The sequence below is a fragment of the Elephantulus edwardii genome, unplaced genomic scaffold, assembly GCF_000299155.1.
Source record: "Elephantulus edwardii isolate Elephantulus edwardi_28Jun2011 unplaced genomic scaffold, EleEdw1.0 scaffold00124, whole genome shotgun sequence".
Taxonomy (NCBI): domain Eukaryota; kingdom Metazoa; phylum Chordata; class Mammalia; order Macroscelidea; family Macroscelididae; genus Elephantulus; species Elephantulus edwardii.
This window is the reverse complement of record NW_006399874.1, coordinates 3982379-4002979: the sequence shown is the minus strand read 5'-3', so window position 1 is coordinate 4002979 and position 20601 is coordinate 3982379. Positions and strand designations below refer to the sequence as shown.

Sequence of the window (20601 nt, the reverse complement as noted above, 5' to 3'; positions counted from 1 at the left end):
GACCTTAGTCTCCAGAGAGACACTGTTGCTCTTGAGTATTTTGGAGAGGTCCCTAACCGCAGACTTTCCCATCGCAATACGTTTTTTGATTTCCTGGCTACTGGTGCCAAGAGTGTTGACCGTGGAGCTGATAAGAAAAAGAGACCATGTTCCAGCAAACATTTTAGCCTGGTTATATGCCCCTTTTTCAGATTACCTTTGCATATTTGCTTTGCAATTTAGAACATCTTTTGCAAAATATTAACTAAAAATATGAGTTTCTTGGTGAGTATTTATTATCATCGTTGGTTTGTTCTACATTTGAGTTGATTTCAACTCCTAGCTACCTTCCATTCAGTTTCCAAACCTATGAATCCTTATGGGAGGAGACGTATCACACGGAGCTCCTGTTGGACAAGAACTGCTGAAGAGGCACTGCATTTGGACTAGTAACACGACTTACTGGGTCGACTACACTTGGAGAAGAACATCATGCTTGTAGGGGAAGAGGGGAAGTGTAGGTCTATTGTGCTTACTACTAGTCAACTCGACTGCACATAACAACAAAAACATACTTAATATTAATCTGGAGCATTGGAAAGCAATAAAATAAAAGGAACTATGTTATCTGTAATCACAAAACCTAGGGTTCATTACTGTTAAGGTTTTCGCATAGCTTCCAAATAGTCTTTTGAATGTTATCATGATTACTTACTATTACAATATTCTCAAATCTGTTTTCTTCCCTTTGCTAAACAGGCACAGAACATTAGAAATTCCATTTTAAAACTACATCATAATTAAGAAACAACTCAATGCCTTACAATAGCTTCATTACATCACATTATTTTATTATAACACATTTTGTTAGTTTGCAAATTTGCATTCTTAAGTCAATATATAAATGTGGTGGTGTATGTGTACAACATATGTATACTCTGAAAAGTCTTTCCATATCTTTTTCCCATTTTGTAAATAGATTATTAGGGGGTTTTTTTGGGGGGTTTTGTTTGTTTGTTTGGTTTTTTTTTTTTTTTAATTTTGGAGGCCCTGTAGGATTCTGTAAACTTTCATTATGAGACCGTTGTCTGAGGTGGTATTGCCAATGTTTGTTCCCAGTCACTAGGTTTTCTTTTCACCCAGTTGGAAAAAGGTTTTGATGAGCACAGAGATTTAATCTTTAGAAGATCCCATTCATCAGTTTTATCCTCTTCATATTATGTGTTGCTGGCTGTTTTGGGCAGTCCTTTTATACGGTAGACTAGGCCTTCTAAACTTGGTCCCATTTTTCTCTTATGACCAATAGTTTTGGCCTTTTTTCTGCAGCTCTGATCCGCCTTGAGTTGAACTGAGAAATTATGGTATATTCACACACACAATGAAATATTATGCAGAAGCAACAATTTTGTAAATTACTACCTAACATAGGAGGAAATGGAAAGCATTATGCTAAGTGAACTAACTCAGTTTCATAAAGATAAATACTGTGTAGGACCATTATCAGCGTGTGTGTGGATCCAAGGAAGTAAGGGGTGCTTAAATGTAGGGTCACACAATATGGTGGGTGGTGGGAGGCACTGGTAAAAGAAAGGGGAAGGATCTGGTGTGAAAAATAAATATATGAACTTTATCAACTTTGTATGTAAACAAGTATAAAATAAACTTTTAAAAACCACAAACATATACACTCTGAATTCATATATATATATTTCTTTTTAATAATTCTTCTTAGCTAATTCTACGCTTCTTTATTTATGATTTAAACTCCTTCTTTCATTATATTTGACTTTTTCAGTCTCTGTAAATATATGTCATTGATTTTATTTTACTTTTCTGTCAATGGGTATGCAATCTGGTCTTCTTTTTTAGGAGAATGCTTGTTTTGTTTACTTGAAATGTTTCAACCTTCACACAGCTTCCTTGACATTGTGTGAAGTTCTTCTTGGTATATGTGAGAGAATTTCTATTATATCTAGTTGTTATATTTATATATAGTTCCTTATCTTTTTCTTTTTTTTAATTTTATGCTGTTTACATACAAAGTTCATTAAGTATGTATACATTGATTTTTCACACCAGATCATCTACTCTTGCCTCCCTCCACCCATCAAATTGTGTGACCCTCCGATTAAGTCACCCCTCCCCGCCTTGGAACCTCATACTTGTTCTACAATAATGGTCTCATACAGTATTTGTCTTTATGAGACTGAATTAGTTCACTTAGCATAATGGTCTCCAGTCCCTCCCATGTAATTTACAAACACATTGTTCCTGCATGCTGCCTAGTATCTATTATGTGGATGTATCACAATTTCTCAATCTATTCCATTGTAGTTGGGCAGCTGTTTCCATGTTCTTGCTATGGTGAATAATACTACTATGAACATTGGCATACAAGTCTCTGTTTGTGACTCGGTGACTTTCTCTGTTCCCTGTGAAAAGCTTACCTGGTTGTCCTTTGAGAGGCAGGGAGCTGGGTTCTCTCCATTTCCTGGCTGTGATGGGTCCATTTCTCTGTCCTGTCCTGTAGTTTGATGGGAGGAGGTTGTGTCCGCCAGGGATTGGCCAGTCCCAGGAGAACTGCTGAGGATATTTTACTCTAGGAAAAGACCCAGGGAAGAGACAAGGTACCAGCAGTACAGCCTCCAAGTCTGTGCTAATGAATGGCCTACCCACACATGTGTCTCTTCTCCTGTTGCTAATTGAGAGGGTTCTGTTCCCACTTAAGCAGACAGAGACCTAGGGAATTGGCACGATCCCAACAGTTCAGTCACCAAATGTCAATTTTTGCTAAGGGCTGGCCTGTGTGCTTGGCTTCTGTCCTGTGACTAGCTCCAGTACATTTTTATTGTTGTGAAAATTACATTTACATGTAATGCACATGTACAAATGTGCACAAATATTAACCCTAGAGTATTTTCACAAAACGATACTGGTAATAAGATCAGTTCAAGAAATGCAGTGTTGCCAATGTGCTGGAAATTCACCCATTCTCATTTTTAGTCGTTTCATTTCTAGAAACGCTGCCCATGTTACTATTTTTAGGATTTTATATAAGGTGGCTTAATATAGTTTGTACTCTTCCATGTAACTGTTCACTAGGGTGATTGATCGCTATTTTTGATGAAATTGTCTATTTGTTGTTCTGTAATATTTTCCCAGCATATATTTCTTAATGCCAGCATGAAACTCTGGTTGAGATGGATTGTTACAGCAAGTGGGACAATGAGGGTAGGTGTGTTGGAGTTAGCAAGACTGGCTCAGGACAGGACAAGACAGGCTTCAGAACTGTTGTACATAAGATCACTAGGAGTTGCAGGTGACTCAACATCACATAAAAACAACAACATGAAAGTGTAAAATACCTCAGTGTTATATTTTTCATGTTGCTGTTGATTGCCTTCGAGTAGAGCACAGCTCATAGCAATCCTATGAACAAAAGGTCTGACTCCCCTATACAACTATCAACATTTATCAAAGTTCATAGAGTTTCTGGAAGCACATTTAGGAAGTGGATGCCACTCCTGCTTCCAAACCTCTTATAGTATGTGATTATTTTTATATGCCATTGAGTTGCTTGTGATGCAAATGCAATAATGGTTACCCATGGTAGACAGTGTTTTATGGAGCTCCCTGACTAAAGAGACAAGCTTGGAAGCAGGAGTGGCATCCACTTCCATAATAGCTTACCTCTGGAAACCCTATAGACCTGGAGAGATGATGAAAGTCACACAAGTGTTGAGGACGTTCATTCACAAAAACAACAGCAACATATGAAATAGCTAAGTCTCACAATACTTAGTAAGGTCCATATAATTGTTAATTATTTATTATTATTATTATCATCTTTGATGATGTAATCTGTAGTGTGTTGCCCTGTTATCCAAAACATTGTGTGTCTTCGGCAATTTGAATCCACCAGAAGCTCCTTGGGGAAAAGAGGGGCAGTCGTCTTCCATTAAAGTGACAGAAGGTTTGGAAACCAATAGAGATTACTGTGAGTCCAAATAAACTAGAGGGCATTGGGTTTGGTTATAAAGCATGCTGCATTAAGTAGTAGATGCCTTGCCTTTTTTGTTGGTTCCTTCTTCTAAAGTAGTATGCCATCAAGTCACCTGCTACTCCGAGCGATCCTATGTACAACAGCCATAAACCCTGCTCTATGTCTTGCCAATCTTACTGTCTCTGACACGCCTATCCCCATTACCCCAGTGACAGAATCAACCTATCTCATAGAGGGTCTTCCTCTCCTGCACTGTCCCTCCACCCTCCCAAGCTTGATGTCCCTCTCTGAGGACTGGTCCTGCCTCACAACATGTCAGATGAAGCTTTGGAATCCTTGCTTCCAAAGAGCAGCCTGGCTTCACCCTCTCCAGGATGAACTTGTTTGTTCTCCTAGGAGTCCATGATATATTCAGTACTCTTCTCCAGCATCACAGCTCAAAGGTATCAACTCCCCCTCCAGCTATCTGATGCGGAAGCTAGTCATTAGAGTGTGCAAAATAATGTCTCAATAAAAAATTAAATAATTGAATGAGTGAATTGAGTCCATAGAATCATGTATCAAACACAGTAATCTCAATCCCCACACCCACTTGTTTTCTCAGGCACCATGAATTTTAATTGCAATGTTATGTATATCTCATGTTGTTTATACAATACTCTTAGAATAATTCCAGATATCTGATTAGAGGGAATTAAAAAAAATCCACAAGTGAATTTATCTTCTGCCTCTCACCTACAAGTTGTAGTTGTTGTTGATTGCCTTTGAGGTGAGAACAACTCATAGTGACCCTATGAACCAAAGGGCTGAAACCCTCAACAACTATCGACATTTATCAAAGTTCATAGAGTTTCTGGAGGCATGTTGTTTAAGAAGTGGATGTCACCCCTGCTTCCAAAACAAGTTGTAGTAGTATCTGTGAATTATGCCAATCTAAAGCAGGGAATACCAGAGGAATGTCTATCTGTGTTTCATTGACTATGCAAAAGCATTTGACTGTGTGGATCATAACAAACTGTGGCTGACTCTGAGAAGAATGGGAATCCCAGAACACTTGATTGTTCTAATGCGAAACTTATACTTGGGCCAGGAGGCAGTCGTCAGAACAGAGCAAGGGAACACTGCATGGTTCAAAATTGGGAAGGGCATACGCCAGGGATGCATCCTATCTCCATACGTTTTCAACCTATATGCAGAACAGATTATCCGGGAGGCTGGGCTCTATGAGGAGAAATGTGGGTCAAGATTGGTGGACGATTTATCAACAATCTGCGTTATTCAGATGACACAACCCTGCTTGCTGAAACTGAAGAGGACCTGAAGCACCTGCTGCAGAGTGTCAAGGACTGCAGCCTACAATATGGATTGAGGCTCAATGTTAAGAAGACAAAGATTCTCACCACTGGACCAATTGGCAGGGTCAGGATGGATGGTGAAGAGACTGGGATTGTACACAGCTTTAGTTTGCTTGGCTCCACAGTCAACAGTCTTGGCACCAGCAGCCAGGAAATTAAAAGGTGCATTGCCTTGGGAAAGTCTGCTGTTAGGGACCTCTCCAAAGTACTCAAGAGCAATGGAGTCTCTCTGGAGACTAAGGTGCGTCTGATACAGGCCATGGTCTTTGCAATCACTTGTTATGCATCAGAGAGTTGGACAATGACCAAGGAGGATAGAAGGAGAATTGATGCATTTGAGCTGTGGTGCTGGAGAAGAGTATTGAGAATACCATGGACTGCTAGGAAAACAAACAGATTCGTCCTGGAAAGGGTTAAACCGGGTGGCTCCTTGGAGGCAAGGATTCTGAGGCTCCATCTAACATATTTTGGACATGTTGTGAGAAACCGGTCCTTGGAGAAGGACATCATGCTTGGGAGGGTGGAGGGACAGGGCAGGAGGGGAAGGCCCTCTATGAGGTGGATTGATTCAGTGACTGGGATAATTGGGGTGGGAGTGTCAGAGACAGTGCGATTAGCACAGGACAGAAAGAAGTTTAGGGCTGTTGTACATAGGGTCGCTATGAGTCACAGGCGACTCGACGGCACATAACAACAACAACAACATTTTTATTTATGATTATGTTAAATCCAGTCTGATTTTTAAATTGCAGAGAGCTTTTTGACTTTATGGTGGCAGAGTTTCTGATAGCATGAGAGTCAAAAATTGTTTGCAATCTAAAGCAAGCATTATGGCTAGTTAGCATCTGGTGGATAAGTAAACATGTTAGAGTAAAGGGCTTAAATTTTGCTTATTTTCTCTTTGCCACAGGTTAAACAGAAATTCAACAATTTACATGCAATGGATATACAGACTTGAGATGTTTTCATTTTGTTGTTTTTTGTTTTTGTTGTTTTGTTTTGTTTTTCAGATGGGAATTAAAGTAGTGGACTCTGCAGTAGCCGGATTAGGTGGCTGCCCTTATGCGAAAGGTGCTTCTGGAAATGTTGCCACTGAAGATTTGATATACATGCTTAATGGTCTGGGGCTCAATACAGTAAGTTATTTAAATATATTTGAATATTCGTAGTTCCTTGCAACTCAAATTACAATGTTTAGGAAGATTTGCGAAATAATTTTGAGATCAAAGTTTCATTGTATTTTGTCAATTTTCTAAAAATACAATGTTAGAAAAGAAAATAGAGATTATTTGGGTCTTTATAAAGTGCCATATATCCCAATTATCAATATCGCTACTATTAACATTTTACAGTATATTGTAGTCCCTAAAGAACTTTTTCTATCTGATAGACCTAGTATCATTACTGTTGTGGTTGTTGATTTTTGCCATTTTGGTTTTTTCGATAGATGCTTGTTTTGAACTCTGCGACGTTTATTTTCTATAGTGGTAGTAACTAGGGCTTCTAGAAAAATTATACAAATATTTTTTTAAAAATGTATTTTCTATGAAGGAGTTTGCTTTTGCTTTTCAAGGAGAGGAGCAAACGGGGTGGGGGGTGGAGGTGGGGTGGGCAGGGAGAAAAGTGCAACAATGAATGAATGGAATTCCAAAATCTCTGTAGATGTTCATTAAAAGGAAAAATAAATAATAAATATTTTTATTAGTTTGTTTATAAAGTCCATGTACATTGTTTCTTATTATTCTTGATTCATCTTGTGTTGCATACAATAATTCCTATTTATAATGTTTTATAAAATTAATCACCATGGACCATGCCCACCATTACTCTGTCTTTCAGGTTTTTGCCAGATCTTTCCCATTTGCTTTACTCTCCCTCCTTTTACCAACCAAATTATGTGACTTATGATATTCCCCCTACCCATCTGACCCTCTTTTTCCACCCCTTCACCTCTCATATACCTGGATATGTTTTACTAGTTATCCTTCCGATTTTACAATAATCATATTAAGAAGTATTTGTCCTTAATGAGACTTATCTCACTCAGCATAATGCTCTACAGTCTCTCCCAAGTTGCGTCATTTTTCTACAATATCATAGCTCCTGAGTGCTGCATAGTATTCCATTGTGTGAATGCACCACAATTACAGAATCCATTCAGTTGTGGTTGGACATTGGACTGTTTCCTCATTCTTGCGATGGTGAATAATGCTGTAATGAACATTGGTGTACAAATTTCAGTTTGTATCTCTGTTCTAATTTCCTTGTGATGTATTCCTAGTAGTGGCATAGCTAGGTCATAAGAACAACTATGTTCAGTTTTTTTGAGGAAGCACCAAACTTCCTTACAGAGTAGTTGTACCTTTTACAATACCACCAATTGTGTATGAGTGTTCTCTCCACATTCTCTCCAACATTTATTGCTTGCTGTCCTGTTAAATTAGCAGTGCTACTGGAATGAGATGGTATTTCAGACTGGTTTGATTTGCATTTCTTTTATTACCAAGATCTAGAGCATTTTGTAATGTGTCTGTTGGTCATCCAAATGGTTTCCTCTTTGAAGTTTTTCTATGTCTTTTGCCCACTTTATAATTGAATTATCAGGTTCTTTTGTGTTTTGTTTTTTTTTGTTTTTATTCTGGAGGCCCAGGAGTAGTCTGTAAATGTTTGTTAGGAGACCCTTGTCTGAGATATTATTACCGTTTTGCTTTTGTTTTTTCAATCAGTAGGTTTTCTTTTCACCCTATTGGAAAAAGTTTTCCATGATCATAGTGATTTAATCTTTACAAGGTCCCATTAATTGATTTTATCCTTTCCAGATTGTATGTTATTGGCTGTATTTGTCAACCTCTTTATACCATAGACCAGGCCTTCTAGGTTTGATCCTGGTTTGTCTCTTAATGAGCTTTATGGTTTTCGGCTTTACTCCCAAGTCTCTGATCCACTTTGGGTTGATTTTTGTGTATGATGTGAGCTGTGGATTCTGTTTTAGCTTTCTTCATGTAGTAGTCCAGTTTTGCCAGCACCATTTTTTAAAGATGTTGTCATTTCCCCATTTGATAGGTTTTATTTCCTTGTCAAATATCAGTTGACCATAGATATAAGGTCCATTTGTGGGTTTTCTAGTCTGTTTCACTGGTCTATGTGCCTCTCATTTTACCAGTACTATGCTGTTTTGGTTACTACCATTGTGTAGTAGGTTTTGAGGTAATGGAATGTTATGCCTTCTACTTCATTTTTGTTTCTCAGAAATGCCTTGCTTATTCAGGATCTCTTTCTTCTGCAAATAAACCTGACAATTTCCCTTTCAATCTCCTTAAAAAATGAATTTGGAATCTGTATTGGAATTACATTGAACATGTGTGTTGTTTTTGGTAAGGTTGTAATTTTCACTATATTAATCTTCCTAACTCTGGTGGCTTAGTGGGAAGAAGCTATGCTGCAATCCCAAAGGCACATGGTTCAAGGCCACCAGCTGCTCCATGGGAGAAGTATGGTTTCCCATTTACTCATGTCTTTTATTGTTCCTCACGGAAGTGTTTTGTCGTTTTTTTTGTATAGATTTTCTATGTCTCTAGTTAGTTTCATTCCCAAGTATCGTAATTTGTGGTTGGCTATTTTAAATTATTTTGCTTTCTTAGTTTCCTTCTCTGAGTTCTTCTTATTACTGTAGAGGAATTCCACTGACTTTGGATACTGATCTTGTATCCTGCCGCCATACTAAATGGGTCCACTAGCTCTGACAATTATTTTTTTGTTTAGTCCTTGGGATTTTCTGTGTTAACTGTCATATCATCTGCATATAGTGAGAGTTTAGTGATCTCTTTGCCAATCTGTATGCCTTTTATATCTTTCATTTGTCATATTGCCCTACCAAGTACTTCTAATACAATATTGAATCGAATGGTAACAGTGGGCATTCTTGTCTGGTCTCTGTTAGGAAGAATAATGCTTTTAGTCTTTCGTTATTGAGAATCATATTGGTTCTTGGCTTTGCATATTTATCCTTTTCACTATGTTGAGGAAATCCCCCTTTTTTTTTTGTTTTCTGAGTGTTTTCATCAGAAAGGGGTGTTGGGTTTTGTCAAAGGCCTTTTCTGCATCAGTTGCCTGGATCATATATTTAGTATTTGCTTTGTTAATGTGGGGAATTATGTGGATTGTTTCCTCTATGTTTTACTATTCTTGTAATAACCTGTTATGCATCCCACTAGGTCATGGTGAATTATTTTTTATGTGCTTTTGAGTTCTATGGTCTAGGATTTTGCTAAGGAGTTTTGCCTCTAGATTCATGAGAGATATTAGTCTGTAGATTTTTGTTGTTTTTTTTCCCTTTGGTAATATTTTTGCCTTGTCTGGTTTTGGTATTATGTTTGTGTCATAGAATGTCTCTAAAAGTGCTCCTTGTTTTTCTGGTTTTGAAATCATTTAAGTTGAATTGGTAATAGAGCTACTCTTTTGGTAGGATTCATCCATGAAACCGTCTGATACTGGACTTTTTTGTGAGGAAGTCTTTATGGTCTCAATTTCTTCTTTTTTTGATGGATCTATTGAAGTTTTCTACATCTTTTTGCGTCAGTCTGGGTAGGGCATGAGTTTCGAGGAATTTGTGCATTTTTCTAGGTTTTCAAATTTATCAGAGTATAGCTTTTAATAATATTGGTATTATAGATTTCATTTCCTATGGTTCTGTTGTGATGTCACCTCTCCCACTCCTTAATCGAGTTGTGTCTTCTTCTTTTTTTCTTTCAGTAAGTTTGCTAATAGTTTGTCAATTTTATTGACCCTTTCAAAATACAGCTTATGGTTTTATTGGTGGTTTCAATTGTTTTTCTGTTTTCTAGTTCATTGGTTTCAGCTCTTGTCCTTATAATTTCATTTCTTCTAAGGGTTCTGAGCTTACATTGTCGTACTTTTTCTGTTTTATCAAGGTTTTGACTTAGATTATTAATTTTCCTTTCTTAATTTTTTTAATGTGTTTACCTATTGTTATCAATAACCCCCTGAGGACTGCCTTAGCTGCATCCCAGAGGCTTTGGTATCTTGTATTTTCATTATCATTTGTTTCGAGGAAATTTTTAACATTATTCTTTATTTCTTCTATAGCCCAATTGTGTTCTAACATGGTGTTATTTAGTTACCACATGAATGGATTTATAAACTTTATCTTCTTGTGGATAATTTCTAGTTCTGTGGATGTTTTGACCTGAGAAGATACTTAGTGTTATTTCAAAGTTTTTGTGTTTTTTTTTTTTAAATTTGTTGAGGCTTGCTTTGTGCCCTAATATATGATCACTTCTGGTAAATGTACAATGTGGACTTGAGAAGAAAGTGAATTGAAGTTTAGTTCGGTTCAGTGTTCAGAATACATCCACAATGTCAAAGTTCCTGAATTTATAGTTTAGGTTTCTTTATCTTTGTTAAGTTCCTTTTGAGTTGACCTCTCCTTTGGTGAGAGTGGTGTATCAAAGTCTCCTACTACTATTGTGATGCTGTCTATTTCTTTCTTCCATTCTGTTAATGATTGCTTTTTGTGTTAGGCACATCTGTCATTTGGTTCAAAGATGTTGACCAAGGTATGTCTTCTTGATCTACTGTGCCTTTACTCATTATATGGTGCTCTTCTTTATCTTTTATGGTGGTTTTCATCAGAGATTTTCAGGGATTAGTGTTGCCCCTCCTGCTTTGTGAATGCAATTTGTATGGTTTGTTTTTTCTACCCTTTGATTTTGTATCTATTGTTCTCTTCATTTCTTAAATGTGTCTCTTGTAAACAACATATTGAAGTATTTTTTTTCTTTTTATTCTTTCTGCTATTCTTTTTTACTTAATTGGTGCATTCAGTCCATTCATATTAAATAAGGTTATTGACAGGTGGGATTTATTGTTGCCATTGTGCTGTGTTTCTTTTTTGTTGTTGTTTTGGGCTACTGTGTTCCATTCACTTTCCTTAGCTGTCTTTTTGTGAAGGACTTCTCTTAACAATTCTTGTAGCTTTGGTCTTTTATCCATAAATTGCTTAAATTCCTTATTTTTTTGAACGTACACAATTTCTCCTTCATATTTGATGAAGCGAGCTTTGATGGGTATAAGATCGTCAGTTGGCATACATTTCTTTCAATATCCTATTCATGTTATTCCATTGTCTTCTTGCTCACATGATTTTTGCTAAGAAATCAGAACTTAATCTAATTGCTTTTCCTTTGTAGATGACTCTGTTTTTCTTGTTCTCCTTTTAGTATTTATCCTTCTTTTTCATTTTAGAGAATTTGACTATGATACATCTTAATGCATTTCTTATTAGCTCTGTCTATTTGGCACTTACTAAATGTGGATTTCATCATTCTTCATAATACCTGGGAAGTTTTCTTATCGTATCTTTTCCATAATTTTCTCATAGTTCCCCTGTGCTGTTTCTCTCTTTTTCTGGAATTTTAATACATATGTTCTTCCTTTTTGTGTCATCCCACATGATTCCAATGTTTTCTTCATTTTTTTTAATGCCTTATTTGATTTTTCTTCAAGTATGTCTCCACAGAGGTCCATGTCTTGCAGCTCACTGACTCTCTGCTCCATTGCTTATGTTCTACTTTTTGTACCTCCACTGTGTTTGACACTCCTGCCATTTCAGTCTTAATATTCTAGATTGCATTTCCATGCATTTCTCTTATTTCCAGTACTGTGATGGCTATGCTTTTTCAATATTGTTATGATTTTTTTAAGTTCTTATACCTCTTTATCTATAGTTTCAATTTTTTCTTCTGTATTTTGCATTTTCTTTCATAGGTGTGCAAGTTCCTTCTGATTAATGTATTTATTCTGACTCTTTGTCTTTGCAATATTTCCTTTCTTAATGGATTCTATTGGTTCTTTCATCATTTGTACCTTCTTCTGTACTGTTCAAATAACTTTGCATCAATATATTTCTTCTGGTTCTCTACTTCTGGATAGTCTCTTTATGTATAGCTAGCTTCTATTATTTCTTCCATTATTTGTACCTCCTTTTGAAGCTGTTTAAGTTTCTCCATATCAATATATGTCACCTGCCTTCCTGACTCTGGAGTATTCATTGGGTTTCCAAATCAGCTTTCTTTCTTGCAGTTCAGTGTGCCAGCTGATTGTTACTCTCTGTCCTAAACTCTTTTGCCCTGTTTGGCACCTATGATGGCCATACAATGGCAGAGGCAGGGATCCCCAAACAGAGGGATCTTTCACCAGAGAAGTTTCACAAAGAAACATTTGAAGTGGTCCTTGGAAGAACTGCACTAATTAGCACTTTAGCACATAGGAATAGTCTCTTTACAAGTAATATCTCAAAAACTGTACTGTGTTGCCCTCACCAAAATCAACACTTCGTTTGTAAGAAGCTTGTAAACATAATGTGTTAATTCATGGGGAAGAGTATTGTTTTAAATGCAAACATATGTTAAAAAGAGAAATATTCAAATATGTTTGTTGATATTTGACATGATTTAGCTGATTCTGACTCTAGTAGACCTCATATGATAGAGTAGCACTAACTGTAACACGGTCTGGAAGTGGAAGGCACAAACCCCTCAAAGTGCAGCCCCAGCTACTCCATGGGAGAAGGATGGACAGTCGCCTCCCATGTGATTACTGAACCTGGAAACCCACTGTAGGTCAACTATACATTGATTCTGACTCAATGGCATACAGCAACAGGGTCTCCTAACAAGAATAGTGCAGAGTAGCCACAAGAAAAAGACTAAGAACCCAATTACAAAATGAGCAAAAGACATAAAAGACTCTTTACAAAGGAAGATATTTGGATGGCCAACAGACACAGTAAAAAAAATGCTCAAAATCACTGGCAGTAAGAGATATACAAATATAAACACATTCAGATACCATCTCAACCCAGAAGCAGTGACTAAGTTTTATGGGACAGCAAGCAATAAATACTGGAGAGGATGTAAAGAGTTTGGACCTCTCATATATTGTTAGTGGTATTTTAAAATGGTATAACCACTCTAGAAGGCAGTTTGGCATTTGCTAAAGCAAAACAAAACAAAACAAAAACCACAAAAGAAACCCCAAAAAACAAAAAAACAAACCCTGAACATAGAAATGCCATATAACCCAGTTATTCCACTGCTAGGAATATATCCCAAGGAAATTATAACTGAGACACAAATGGAGATTTGTACATTTATGCTTATAGCAGTGTTATTCACAGTTGACAGGACATGGAAACAGCCCATATGTGTAACTACCACCAAATGAATTGAGAAATCGTGGTACATTCACAATATGGAACACTGCACAGCACTCAAGAGCAACAATTGAAAAAAATTCTGCCTTACTTGGGAGAGACTGGAAAGCATTATTTTGAGTGAACTGGTGTAGTCATAAAAGGACAAATGCTGCATAAGAACATTATTGTAAAAACAGAAGGATAACTAGTAAAATATGTATGGGGGTGCATGGGGTGAAGAAGTGGGAGCAGAGAGGTGAGGGTGGGCATGAAGGGGAAATTACAGGGTAACACAATTTGGTGAGTGGAGGATTAGGGTAACAGAAATGGGAAAGATCTGACAAAGACCTGAAAAAATGGGGTAATAGTGGGCATAATACAATGGTGATTGATTTTATAAAATATATGGCATCTTCTTCCTAAACAATATGCCCCTGGAAATTCTATGAACTTTGATAGATGAAGATAGTTATAGAAGGGTTCAGGCCTTTTTGTTCATAGGGTCACTATGAATCATTGTCAATTTGATGGCAGTAAACAACAACAAAAACAAAAACAATGCATGGGAATGATTGTATGAAACACAACGTGAATGAAAGAAAGTGTGAAACACATTTTATAAAAATTTTGTACACAAACCAATAGAGAGAGAAAATGAAAAAAATTTTAAAAAGCAGACCCTCAAGCCATTTTCCTGTAGTTTGAACCACCAGTATTTCACCAGTAGAAATCTCATTGTTGTTGTTGTGCCATCAGTTTTTGTATGAATTATTATATATTAAATATATTTCCAAATATATATTAAAAATATTATCTAGATTGTTGTTCTGTCTCAGCACCAACCCATAGCTTCCCCTCAGCAGGTTTTCAGAGGCAGTTAAACTCACAAGAGGTGATTACCCCTCCTTCTCCCGCAGAACACCTTGTGTATTCGAACCACGTGCCTTTGGGATTGCAGCACGGCTTCTTGCCACTAGGCCACCAAAGCTCTAAGATTGTTGTTGTTGCTATTACATGCCATAAAGTCACCTTAACTTCCTAGCTACCCTATGTGTAACAGCTCTGAAGCCTGCCCTATCCTAAGCCAGTCTCACTGACTCTCACAGACCTACTCCCCCACTCCTTCTCCCAGCTGCTATATCAGTCCATCTCAGCTGGGGTCTTCGTCTTCTGCCCTGTCTCTCTACACTTCTGAGCATGATGTCCTCCCCAAGAACCGTTCCCGCCTAGTGATGTGCCCAAAGTATGTGAGACAGAGCTTCAAAATCCTAGTTTCCAATGAGAAACTTGGTTTTACCCTCTCCAAGACAGATCTATTCCTTTCCTTGGAAGTCCATAGTATGTTCAACACTCTTCTCCAACACCAAAACTTAAAGGTATCATTTGTTATTCTGTCATCTTTACTCATTGTCCAGCTCTCTGAGCCATGGTAAGTAATTATAAAGACCATGGCCTGGATCAGGCACATCTTATACTGTAGGTTAACATCATTGCTTCTCAGGACTCTGGAGAAGTTGCTGAAAGCAAATTTTCCTAGTGCAATTCTTTTGATTTTCCTGAATGATGGTGTCAAGAGTATTGATTGTGGACCCAAGGAAGCAATAATTGTTAACAACCTCAATCTCTGCTCCATCTATCATGGTGCTGTCAATTGGCTTATTGGGGAGAATCTTCTTGATGTTGAGCTTCAATTCCTATGGAAGACTACAGTCCTTGACTGTCTACAGGAAGTGCTTCAGGTCCTCCTCAGTTTCAGCAAGCAAGTTTGTGTCATCTACATAACACAGGTTGTTAATGCGTCTTCCTCCAAATCTGATGCCACATTCCTCTTAACATAGCCAATCTCCCAAATGATCATATTGACTGATAATGTGTGGAGACAGGACACATCCCTGATGCACTCCTTTACTGATTTTGAACCATGCAGTGTTTGCCTGCTTTGTTTGGAGGACTGCTTCCTGGTCCACATATAGGTTTAACAGAAGTACAATCAAGTGTTCTGGGATCCCCATTCTCCTCAAAGTTAACCACAATGCGTTGTGATCCACACAGTCAAATGCCTTCCCATAATCAATGAAACGCAGATTGATATCCCACTATTACTCTTTGCTTTCTGCCAAAATCTATCTGACATTGGTCATAATGTCTCTAGTTCCATGACCTCTTCTAAATCCAGCGTGTATCAGTTCTTCTATGTACTGTATCACTATTCTCTCTGCCTTCAGTATTGCTCTTATCTTCTTGAACTACAAAGTCCAGGAGCCTTCTTGGAACTTGTCCCTGACATACTGCTCTCCATTGTTATTTCCTCACTTTATTGACTACTCATACTTCTGATCCCATGATCATCTGGCCATAGCCCTGGTTTTAACTACAATACAAACTTTTTGATTTTTGGGTTTGTACTGTCTATTTAACCATAACTTCCCTGAGAAAAGGAACCATACTCTATTTCAGGGTTTAAAAATTTCAGAATCTATCCTAGTACATGACACATTTTGAAGCACCTGTTGGATAATTTAAGCACAAATGCATTATGTTTCATTAAGAAATATATTAGATAAATAAAATATTAGAAACATTGTCAAAACAAAATTTCTTTGTATGATTCTCACAAAAATCTCTGCCTATTGTTGCAAATGGAATTTCTGAGAAATGAGGTAAAGCACTGGATACAAAAAATCTCTCTATGATACTTTATTGGATATTACTTCATAAAGAAAGGCACATTTTGTTAGTGTTTCTCATTTCTATAGATTTTGCTACAACTCAAAGTGACCCATTGTACAGCAGAGTAAAACGCTGAATGGTCCTATGCCTTCTTCATAATCTCTGCCATGTGTAAGTCACTGAGTCCGCTCATATCGTTGAGACCTTCTTTCCTTCATTGACCTTCCACATTTTCCCAAGTAGAATGTGCTTTTTCAGGCACTGGTCTTTCCTGATAGAGTGCCCTACATCGGTTAGACAAAGTCTGACCAGCTTCGCCTCTAAGGAGCACTCAGACTGTACTCCTTCCAAGTCAGATGGCAGTCCATATTATGTTCCTTATTCTCCACCAACAGCGCAATTCAAAGGACTAAGTACTTCTTTAGAATCCCCTATTCATTGCACATCTTTCACATGTATATGAAGCAAGTGACAATTATTTGGTGCTGTTGAGTATGATTCATAGTGACACTATAAACAATAGATCTAAACCCTGTCCTACCTTGTGCCAACCTCACAATCTCTGACACACTCAAGCCCATTGTTGTAGGCACTGTGTCAATCTACTTGGTTGAAGGTCTTCCACTCCTTCACTGTCCCTCTACCTTCCAAGCATGACGTCCTTCTATAAGGGATAGGCTTTTCTAGAAACCTGTCCAATATATATGAGGCAAAATGACAATGTAGTTATCCAAAGTTAAATATCACTGGATTAAGAACACCAAATGAATATGTATTTGACATATAATCCCTCAGACAATTTTCAGTGACAAAACTATCTTGGATAAACCAGAATAAATTCTAGTGCCCTAAGAACATTTAAAAAAAATAAGTTGTACTAGAACTCCTTTACAAGTGTAAATTTAGAAAATATTGTTTGCAGTCATTCATAAAGAGAGAAGTTAATGACCAATAGACAATGCTCTGACAGTTTCTAGAGAGAAACAATTGATTATATTTAAATGTCTGTAATTTCTAAAACTATGGTTATTGCTATATGGGTATTTATTAAAAGGGAACTCTGGTGGCCTAGTGACAAGAGGCTGTGCTATAATCCTGAAGGTACATGGTTTGAGGCCACCAGCCACTTTGTGGAAGAAGGAAGGGCAATCTCCTCCTGTGTAACTAACTATGTGTGAAAAATGTGCCAGAGTCAGCTATGGGTCAGCTTCAACTCTATGGCACACAACAACACACTTATCAAAAGATGGTTTTACATGTATTTTATTAACAAATCCTTTATCACAATAAATGAGTCTGTTCAATTTTAAGCCAACAATAATTCTGATCTAGATTGAGAGCGGATAGAGGAGTTTATAAAATGTTACACTGAGCAAATCTCTGCTTAATCTACCTAATACTCTGCCCCTTACAGTGACAGCAGAGATGCTATCTGGGAACCCCAATGGTGAACTTCCATTATACTAAGTTACACCAAGCACAAGATATCAAGAGCATACCCTGAACTCGACCTTAATATTCAATTCCAGATCTGTCATCCATGGATTTAGCTAAGCCTTTGTTGATCCTATTTATGCTTTCTGATGGTACAACCACTCAAGCAAACATGTTCCAGATGTGTACAAAATACTTCTTTGTTTTATTTGACCCACAACTACCTCCATCAATACTGTGTCAGAAATGATGTTTCTAAGCATGGAAAACACATATTCATTCACCTTTTAAACATTCTTTATAACTCTATTAAGTTTACTTGTTTTACAGTTAAGGGGCAATAGTTAGGCAAATACATACATACATACATACATACATACATACATACATACATACATACTTTCTCTCTTGAACCAATTCCTCTAAACTATAGCTTGTCCTTCACAGATACTTTGGAAACTGTTTATAGTCTCTTGCCAATATCTTTCCCACAGTTTAGTTAAAAAGATTGTGAATTGGGCAGTTGCAATCATAAATTAACCTTAAATGTTGACAGCTCAAACCAGTCTTAATTTCACTGTTATTCAGATTTACTCAGACTATCAGATAGTTAAATAGAAGGGTAAGATCCAAGGTGTTTTAGTTAATCAGAAAAATAAAAATTCTAACCACATGATTTATGAACATAAATGATGCCTAAAAGTCTGTACTAAAAAAAAAGATTTGTTTTAATAGTTTGAAATAGCTAACTACGAATAAAATAAAAAAGATTCTATTTTTTTCTTTCTTCCTAATATCCCTTTCATTCTGATATCCCTTGTTTTCCTCACTAGGGAGTGAACCTTTATAAGGTGATGGAAGCTGGAGACTTCATTTGCAAAGCTGTGAATAAAACCACAAACTCAAAAGTAGCACAAGCCTCCTTCAGTCCTTGATTTGAAGAAATTTGGAACTTATGGTAAAGAAGATCCCATTTCATCTACGGATGTTCATCTGAAAGTCATTACCTTCATCTTGTTCTGAAATGTGAAGTAATGGGCAAGAAGGCAAAAAACAAAGACTTTTTTAAAAAGCATATAGCAAGATCAAGTCAGAGGAAAGCAATCGTAGACATCAAGTAAATCGTAAGCTGAAGAAAAATGTAAAGCTTGTAGACATGCTTTAGAATTTGGAAAAAAAGTCCATACACTGTTGCTCTTACAGAAATACAGGAATAACTTCTTAATTTAGTAGATGTGAACATTGACTTCAGATTTCCTTAAGTATCAAATACCATGTTAATACTTAATCAAGCCGGTTTCATACAGTATATATATTGTCAGTACTTTATGAGCTCCTGAGCATCATGTGCGAAGTGTGTGGCCTCAGTATTATGCGTTATGCCTCTGGATCTCAACTTTCCATTTGCCAAGTAAGTTAAGTTATAGACCAAGAGCCAAATCTCCATCTGACCCAACATAATTTTTAGCAATAGAACTTTTATATTTTGAGTATGGCTAACATCTGTTAACTATTTCAGTGGTTTTATCTTCCTCCAAGAGGCTGTGGTCAATGGCAGGATGCCATATCCTGGAAACATATTACGACCTCCCATGTTTGTTACATGCCTTGAGTTTACCATGCTTTCCTTTCATCAGTTATAGTAAAGACTAGTATGGTACTACTCAACTGTTGAGAAATAGAAGGTACGATTTGCATTCTGATATCTAAATTGCAGTAATGAGAATAGTTTGATGTACGTGCCATACTGCACTTTTATGAATTTCATATAACTTCTGAATTGACTCAGAAAATATCATTTTGACCCTCAGGATACCAGGACAGGTTTTAATTATTCAAGTAGATATTTTCCCTTGATTTGAGGGACTTTGAATAGATCACTCCACATTTTTCATTGACTTTTCCCATCTATTTTGAAAGTCTAAGTGTCTGAAATTTCATCTGTTGCACTGGGACACATTGACAGAAATAGCAAAAATTAATATAATAGTGATTGAGAAGAAGAACAAGAAGCCTTTGTAAAGAAAAACTTTCCATAACCTATGCAAATCATGTGGGGACAGTGTTATTATATGGGGGTCTACAATGTCAGTTCTGTTACTTATGTAGACTTTTCAACAATATTGAGTGATTTTATCTTTGAATAAATTTGCATATAGCTTGATATATGAAAGATGGCATTGTGAACTTTCTATTGAATATTCATTAATCTCCCTGAAATAAAAAAGGAAAGAAAATTATGGACATATTCAAGAAAATAAGAGAAATAGTGATTACAACTAAATGACTTTAAAGTTAGGCAGTAACAGGAGATGAATCACAAGGAAAGCATGACAATGACTTGAAATAAAAACCAAAAAATCTACAATTTCATGAAGAAGGCCAGCTCATCAGAGTATGAAGTGATGGTGAAACAGGAACTGTGATTACAACCTTTATTCTCAAAACACTGAGTGCATTTCTTTGCATTCAGAGTTATTGTGAGGAAATGGGGCAGTGCCGACAGCAAACAACATAACTGTAGATAAGGGTCTACCTGGAACACTTCTCACGTAGGCATCTCTCTTTACAAATTTCACACATTTGCACATGTTGTTGTTGTTGTTATGTGCCATCGAGTCGCTTGCGACTCATAGCGACCCTATGTACAACAGCCCTAAACTCCTCTCTGTCCTGTGCCAATTGCACTGTCTCTGACACTCCCATTCCAATTATCTCAGTCACTGAATCAATCCACCTTATAAAGGGCCTTCCTCTCCTGCGCTGTCCCTCCACCCTCCCAAGCATGATGTCCCTCTCCAAGGACCAGTCTCTCCTCACAACATGTCCAAAGTATGTTAGACGGAGCCTCAGAATCCTTGCCTCCAAGGAGCCACCTGTTTTAACCCTTTCCAGGATGAATTTGTTTGTTTTCCTAGCAGTCCGTGGTATTCTCAATACTCTTC

At 37.1% G+C, this 20601-nt stretch overlaps 1 protein-coding gene across 2 annotated transcripts in view; it reads left to right on the top strand.

The window, feature by feature from the left end:
• HMGCLL1 (3-hydroxymethyl-3-methylglutaryl-CoA lyase-like 1) overlaps window positions 1-18859 on the top strand; it is a 257324-nt gene extending 238465 nt beyond the window's left edge. The window contains exons 7-8 of one of the 2 annotated variants that reach the window (XM_006893139.1): window positions 6348-6473; window positions 18490-18859. In XM_006893139.1, coding sequence (XP_006893201.1) covers window positions 6348-6473; window positions 18490-18591 — 228 coding nt within the window. In that variant the 3' untranslated portion in view covers window positions 18592-18859. The remainder of the gene's footprint in view (window positions 1-6347; window positions 6474-18489) is intronic. The other variant, XM_006893138.1, reaches the window with a different exon arrangement.
• Window positions 18860-20601: the final 1742 nt, after the last annotated feature.